Below are 7,854 nucleotides of genomic sequence, written 5' to 3'. Positions count from 1 at the left end.
ATATAGGCCATATTTAATTTATTTAAGAGAACGGAAAAAATAAAAATGTGGAAGAGAACTGTCATGCTTATAATACTAAGAAGAGTACACACATATATCCTTTTCTTTGTTTTTTGAATTATAATTTTGAATAAGTTTCTTTATTTTGAAATAATGTGATCTTCGTTTTTACAACTGTTTAACGTTTTGTACAAAAAATAAATGTTGATTATTTAATTTATGTCTATTTCATTTATGTCTTTTTAATTTATGTCTATTTCATTTATGTCTTTTTAATTTATGTATATTTAATTTGCTTTAATGGATACCTTTTCAATGTGTGCTGCGTTAATCTATGGATTGTTTGGTTTGCAATCCGTTAAGTGATCGGCGCAATATTGAAAAGGGTAACTTACATTAGAATAGACGCAAAGCAAAATTACACTTTTTTTTTAGTACGAATACATTTTGCTGATCGTCCAGAAAAGGATTAATATAAAGCTATATCTCACATTTCGGCGTAGGTATAAACTTTTTTTATATATCTTATCCAGAGCACGTGGAAGTGTATCACTTTAAATTTGTTTCGATAAAAGCATAAAAATGTGTAAATTTCGCATAGAACTTTAAAACATTAATACATCAAATGGATGTGTATATCAAAAGCGTTGTTTCTTTGGCAAAATAGTTCGCTCAAAATGGAAAAAAAACAAATTGTTATGTTGCAAATGTTCGTTTAATCTTTGACGTTCTAGGTAAATAACGAATTTAGGAAGCATTCCAATTAGGTAATTTTGTTTTGAATGTTTGCAAAAAAAATTGGTGCAAAATAATTGCGCGTAATTTTTTAGATCTTATTTTCAAATGAGGAGGAAAATAAAAAATTATCCCTCATATATCGCTTTGGTAAAGTTCCCAATTTACTGCAAGGTACAAGACAAAAATGCATTTAATTTTGATATCAACAATATTAAGATGGAAAAAATGTAGTGGCTTCATTATGCTGAGAAACAAGTTCATGATTTGTATGGTCAAAAAGTGAATAAATAAATAGAAATGTGCTACCAATTATCATTTGCCATTTTGTTATTTTTTAATTAAAATATTATTTAACGTTCTTACGATTTTGTGTAAGACGAACGAATCATCCGAATAGGTTATTGTAAAATATGTGCTGATAGATTAAGAAAAAAGCAAAATATGTGTGATGAACATGCTTGCAGAGTTGCACGTGTATTATGTACACACGAAGGTGATCAGAATAAATTTTGTGCTAATACTTTTCCTGGGGTTGTAAAATGAATAAAATTTCGTTTCTTTTTTTTTATGTTTCAAAAGAAGCATAAAATTATCTTAAATGTAAAATTTTCGAAATAATTGGTGTACACCATTTCGTGTTTTAATATTTTGTGAACAATACGTATGAGATTAGGATGGGGGTGTTGCATGTTCATAGTTGTAATGCGGAAAAAAGCGAAACTTTTAATTTCCCCAAGCATTAATAAAAGTTGAAGTAGGGGAGTTCAAAATGTTTCAAAAAAAATTTAAATAACAGAAAAAATACCATTATCGTGTTATAACAGACATTTATTATATAATAAAATGTAATTTACGAAATATCTTTCCCTTCGTTTGATTTTTAAACCATATATACACACTTGGTTGGGTGTGTAAAACGGAGTTGTGCATTACCATGGTTGTATTTGCAGCTTACACATAATGTCACAAACGGTTAGTTAAATTATGCGGTAACCCATAAGTTATTTTTGAAAGAAAATTTATGTGTTCGTAAACTTGTTTTTAAAGTGTGTATTTAAAGAAAGTACGCACAAAAATAATTGTATAAAAATTGCACTTTGTGCATGTGCAACTTTTAGTAAGCTGTTTCTCTGAGGGTGGCAAATAGAATTGTGCAAAATGCAAGCTGAGCTTGAAATTTAGTAAGAGGAAAATTTTTTCCACAAGACTATTCCTTAACGGTTACACTATTTTTAATACATATTTTTTCTAATTATGTGTGTCTATGCCTTACCCCAATAAAAATATTATTAAGTTTCAGTCTTAGATAAAAAGAAATATATATTTATGTGTCATTTTTAGCAGTACGTGCGTGTGTAAGAATACACTTTGTTCTTCCTTGTAACATACAGAGAGTTAAAAAAAGAAGAATTATTATCGAATAAACTGAGCACAATTTAATATAGAATGACGTCTGGTGGTGACAATGAATGGGTACATTTCCACTTTATATTTTAACAATATTTATGATCTTTCATGGAATTGTTACAATTCTTGTTATGCACAATGGGAGAATTCCTTTTGGACATAATTCATTTAACTGTTTATATTTTTGATTCTCCCCCATTTTGTATACAGGCAGATGTATTGACCGAGTTAGCTTCCCAAGAAATATACACAGAGTTGAATAAAGACATTGCGGCTAATGATGACAGTGTTACTAAGCATTGCAAAGACTTAAAAACTAAAAATGAAGATATCAAAACGCTATGTAAAAAAATTGAGAGAAATTTGAATAAATTGAACGAAACGGATAAAATAAAAGATGAAAGGTACAGGGATCGTTGTTTATATTTTAATTGGTGGGTATTTGACGAAATATATAAATCCTTTAATGGAAATGGGGGAAAACCAATTAACACAGCCGACATTGATGAACTGTTACTGGAATGGAATAAAATTAATTACCATTTAATGAATCAAGATTATAATAAAAACTATCAGTCCCTATTGCCGGCAGGATCTAATGCTGCAGGGGGTGACAATAATGGTGGATCTGTTGACTCTCGGGGTCGTTGGAAACCTAAACCACCTACGAGACTTTTTAGTAATGGCGAATTTAGCAAATACAAACCCTGTTTTTACAATCCTGTATGCACATTAGATAGGTGTAAAGATATAAAAGAATTATACGATTATTTTAAAAAATTTGAAAAAATCAAGGAAAACATTTCTACCAAAAATGAAAAGTGTGAGAAATATAATAAATACCTGGTCTACATTCAAGGGTTGTATGAGAAACACAAAAAGGAGTACAACTGCTGTGATATATTTTGGGGAAATCTTTGTCAAGATTATTTTAAATGCGAAAAGGAATATGATCCAAATAATCTGTTACGTAGTTTAAAATGTGATAGTGATGTAAGCCCTGTTCAGGAAGGGGAAATCTCAGAAGACAGAACTACCATAACTGCAGGGGCTGCCGAAAGTCCAAGACCTAACATATCTACCAGTTCTGAACCGGAAAATCAAACAACATATAAATTTTTGAGATGTAAAGAAATGAAAAATGATATTTTACCGACCTATGCTGCATGCCGCGAAGTTTCAGCTGAAAATTATCACGGCTTTGATGAAGTATTTAAACAGGAACCTATAATTGACCCTTTTAAAAATAGTGTTCCTAAAAAAGTTGCCGAAGTTGCCATAAAGGAGGAGGTTCCCATGAAAAGTTTTTTCGATAATTTAAATATACAGAGTATCGTAGAAAATCCCAAATATTTTAAAACTGGTGTGTCCGTTTTGCTCATATTAGGAATATTTTCCATTTCATTCGTATATTATAAGGTAAACGGAAATACCCTTTTGGAGCATTCATCCTTGATGTCACAATTTTTAATTTAAATTCGCTTTAAATGTATAATTGCAAAATAAATGAGTGCACGTTCGCTCTATTTTTTTTTTCCATTCATTTTAGTTTACGCCTTTAGGACTTTGGTTAAATAAAAGAGGTCACAGTAAAAAAAATAGGATACCTACATATTACCCAGAAATTCCGCTAACATTACCAAGCAATTCTCCCATGCCGGTTCCTCCAAACTTCCAAAACGAGCGAATACGCCTAGTGTATCATTCTTCATGAAGCGTCGTGCTAGTGTAAGGACAAATGGAAAATTATTAGGGAGGATAATAACGAGATGGTAAATATTACGCTGTTGTGAATTATATTTAGCAAGGTTTACTATGCAGAAGGAGAAAAAAGCTTTGAATATCTAAAGAATGCAAAAAGGACACTTCAGATGGTCGATAGGGGTTGTTTAGAAAACTGTTATTAGCTGCTTGAACATATGAAGTTTACGGATTTGAGTAGAATGTTGGAAGGGACTATGAAGGAATGTCAGAGGTAGGATACAAATTTAGAGCTTTTCGTCGACAGAATGAACCGTATAATGACCATAAATAAATGCAACACATATGAAATGACTAGCAAAAAAGGGGGCTATGGGGGAAACATTCTATTTGTTACTATGCGAGCGCAATGGAGCATGCACTAAGAGATGCATTACGGGTGTATGGAACAAAACAGAACCAATGTGATAAGCCGTTGGGTGGACCACCAAACGAACGAACAAGTTAGGTGCCCCCCTGAAAGGACATCTGTGTGAATAGAGTAATAATAAATCGTGTGTGCCTCGAAGAGTGGAAAATTAAATTGCCCCATACGTATTTCTCAACGTACTGCAACACCGATGAAAACGCATTTGGTACCACCGTACAAGTGCAGAAGCGTCATAACTCCCTTTGTTTTAAAATCATACGGATTATGTGTGCATAAAATTGTTATACACGTTATCACGTACGTATGTGCGTACATGAGTGTGCTTGCACACGTGCGCGTATGTTTTAGCCTTTTACAAGTTAAGTTTGCCTTTTTACCTTTTTTTCTTTAATTTTTTTCTCATTAATTATGTAAAAACTTTCAACAAACACCATCCTTTGTGTCATAAATTAACCATTGTACAATATACATTTTTTCGCTTCCGTACAGATCCATCATTGTATGGAAATCTTTCATAAATGTACCCATGTTGAGATGGCTGAACTGTTATCAACACACTTCCCCGCGAAAGGTTTTTAAGAAAATTACAAAGTGCCCGTAGCATGGGGGTAAAACACGAATGTATGAAAAAATTCATGTTTTAAGAGCGCGAAGAAAGGAATAAAATTACATAACCCTGTCGCTCTCTTTATTGTGGATATTGCCGAATGAACTACGCTTTGATAAATTTTTTTTTCACGGGGAAAATTCACAGTTTTGTTTTTCCCTGAGGAAAGGTTACACGCGGAATCACTACATTGGTTTGGGTGAAGAGCAAGCTTATACTTCCTCAACCCGCAAACTATTTGTAGCAATTTTTTGTGATTAAATTAAACATTTTCACGCGTTAATGTTCTCTTTTTTTTTCGTTCCATCAAGAGGTGAGGGTTTCACCGCTGTGGCCAAAATGGGAGTAAAAAAATAGCGACTTATGCTTGCGATGTGCCTGCAGGGAGTATCCACAAAGGGGGTTGTTTTAACAGATGAGTCACGCGTACGAATATGGAGAATGCGTTCCTCCAAAATGCGATTAAATTGTGTTCTTTGAGAGGTGTAAAATGTTAAAAGTACGAAAATTTGAAGAATCATTTTGTTCACATTTAAAGGCCTTCATTATTCCCTTTCATGTGCGTCCTTCACGCCATTATTGAAGGGATAATTTAAAGAGGCTACATCAGCAAAATGGGGTGAGGCGAAGGTGCAATAAAACACTTCTTAAGGTGAATATTTGAAAATTTTTATACACCATTTTTTATTATGATATAAGGATGAGTATAGTATGAGTGTTCCTTTTTTAAAACGCCACACAAATTGCACGGTTGTTTACGCGTAAATGCGATAAGAGTTCCATGATTTTTCCTTTTTTGAAGTACTATACCGCCCGTATTGTATATGACGTGGGGAAAAGAACGACCACGGGTTTACATAGGTTTTCAACGTTAATTATATGGATATACACGAGAGTATACGGACATATACTACGCGCGATTTACCCTTTTGCCTTATTTCCCAACTCACAATGTGGACACATCGCGGTGCAAGTGAATCGGCGCACATTTGGTCTAATGCAAAGTCATGTTAACACAAAATATTTCATTTTAAGAGCTCATCCAGCTCTGTAATTTTTATAAAGCTCCGTTAAATATTGCACTATGCATGTGCAATTCTAAAAAATATTTTTTTCTTATTAAAAATATACTCAACGAAATAAACCATCACAAAATTGCATATGTTTTAAAAATAAGTATTTTTCTTTAAATGTTTTTCAAAATGGACGCTATATTATGGATGCGCATTAGGGAAAGGATATCTATAAATTGCCATACACCTGCTGTACGACGTTGAAATGTACTTCACACAATTTTTAGATGTTTTGTGTGTGAATGCGTTTGCAATCTTTCCCTAGGTTCACCGAAATATTATTTTTTTTAAATCTTCCTCGCTCATTGTACACATTGGTAAATACTAATATTGATGATCGATCGTACGCATATTGATGTGCAAGTGGAATGGTACCTTTATTTTATTTAACTATTATTCGAAAATGGGAGATGAACGGGAAAATGGGGAAAAAATGAGCGTTCAAGCGTCCTATGCGAGGTTTTTCTCGTAACATACGATGCATCATGGCATGCATGCTTTTCTTACCTCCTCGCGGTGATTATTTGGTAGTTCCCATACAAGCGGAGTTTGGACGTGCATACGTACACATATGTAAGTATGTGCGAGCATGTTTTTATGTACCTTCTTGTGTACGCATGATAGCAGGTGGCGTGATACCTCGAAAATGCACGTGTATCATATTTAGCTACTAAAAATGGGGACAGGAAAATAAATTATTTACGCAAAAGTAAGCAGGGAAAATGAAAAAATGTGATGTGTGTGCTTACATAAATCATAAGCGTTTGGATTTTTTTCTGAACATTGTTAGCTGTTCAGGATGTTCCCCAAATGAGTTTAGTGAATCCTTTAATTATTTGTAAAAATGGAATATTGGCAAAAGGAAAATAACCCTGTATACAAATTGCCATTGTTATAATAAAAAAGTTGCCAACTGGCATGAACAATTTACACATATGAGGGGTTGGGAAGTTTTAAACTTCAAAATGTGTATATTGAGAAGGGGTATATAATTTGCGCAAGAAAAATATTCGTGAAAAATAAAGTAATAAATGTGAAGAAACATGCATATACGTAGTTGTGTTAAACATTTGGCCATATTTTGCACTCCTGTGAAACTCAAAAGAGTGGAAAAAATAAAAATATGTGTTGCTTGATATTTATTCATTTTGCGCAAAGATAATGTGAATATTTTTACTGCTCAGAAAGCCGGAAATGAGGAAAATCACCCCGCATGCGCCGTCATTTGCATGGAAATAAATTAAAGTGGTTAAACGCATCGATTTAATTAATGCCAATGTTCTTCTTACAATAATGCACACATGAGCTTAGATGAATCGATACGCGGAATAGTTTTATTTGTATGCTATTCAATGAAGGCTGAAGGTATGGAGCACCTCATTTTTTTCAGAAAAAATCGAAAGAAGAATTCGAGTAAGGGAAGGATCAAGGTCAAGGCTAGGGTATTATATAGGGGCAAGGTCAAGGCTAGGGTATTATATAGGGGCAAGGTCAAGGCATGCCTTAAGTACAAGAAAGGGGTTGGGTTTATAAGCAGGTCACTATTAGTAGTAAGAACAAGGCAAGATTAAGATCAAGGGCACGAGCAAGGTCGTGAGCACGTGTTGGGGAAAATGTAAGGTCACGTGCACGCATAAATGCAAGAGCAAACGTAAATGTGAAGTGAATGGGTAAGTGTAAGAGCAAGTTAAAGTCAAATGGAAAATGAAAGTTAAAAAGAAAATGAATGTGCACGTGTAAGCGTAAGGTTACGTGCATGTGTAACGTCAAGTGCAAGTATAAGAGCAAGTGTAAATATAAGGTCACAATGAAGGGCAATTGCAAATGTATGGCAAAATGCAAAGTTGCGGGGCAGGTAAAGTATAAGTGAACATGCAAGATCAAGTACACGTGTAAGA

At 33.5% G+C, this 7,854-nt stretch overlaps 2 protein-coding genes across 2 annotated transcripts, besides 4 other annotated features; both read left to right on the top strand.

Moving 5' to 3' along the window:
• Window positions 1-1,213: 1,213 nt before the first annotated feature.
• Window positions 1,214-1,237: a microsatellite.
• Window positions 1,238-1,728: 491 nt separating this feature from the next.
• Window positions 1,729-1,785: a microsatellite.
• A 498-nt stretch (window positions 1,786-2,283) lies between these two features.
• PVX_094240 (variable surface protein Vir12/24-related) lies at window positions 2,284-3,707 on the top strand (the record flags this gene model as incomplete). Its single annotated transcript, XM_001614269.1, has 2 exons — window positions 2,284-3,564; window positions 3,657-3,707. The coding sequence occupies 2 exons, from the start codon at window positions 2,284-2,286 to the stop codon at window positions 3,705-3,707; spliced, it is 1,332 nt and encodes a 443-aa protein (XP_001614319.1).
• Window positions 2,555-2,604: a microsatellite.
• Window positions 3,708-4,705: 998 nt separating the features above from the next.
• Window positions 4,706-4,725: a microsatellite.
• Window positions 4,726-7,257: 2,532 nt separating this feature from the next.
• Window positions 7,258-7,527, top strand: PVX_094235 (hypothetical protein; the record flags this gene model as incomplete). Its single annotated transcript, XM_001614268.1, has 1 exon — window positions 7,258-7,527. The coding sequence occupies one exon, from the start codon at window positions 7,258-7,260 to the stop codon at window positions 7,525-7,527; it is 270 nt and encodes an 89-aa protein (XP_001614318.1).
• Between the last annotated feature and the right edge of the window lie 327 nt (window positions 7,528-7,854).

This window comes from Plasmodium vivax, chromosome 8, assembly GCF_000002415.2.
Source record: "Plasmodium vivax chromosome 8, whole genome shotgun sequence".
NCBI classification, from domain to species: Eukaryota; Apicomplexa; class Aconoidasida; order Haemosporida; family Plasmodiidae; genus Plasmodium; species Plasmodium vivax.
The sequence above is the reverse complement of the archived record's forward strand: the minus strand, read 5'-3'. Positions and strand labels throughout refer to the sequence as shown.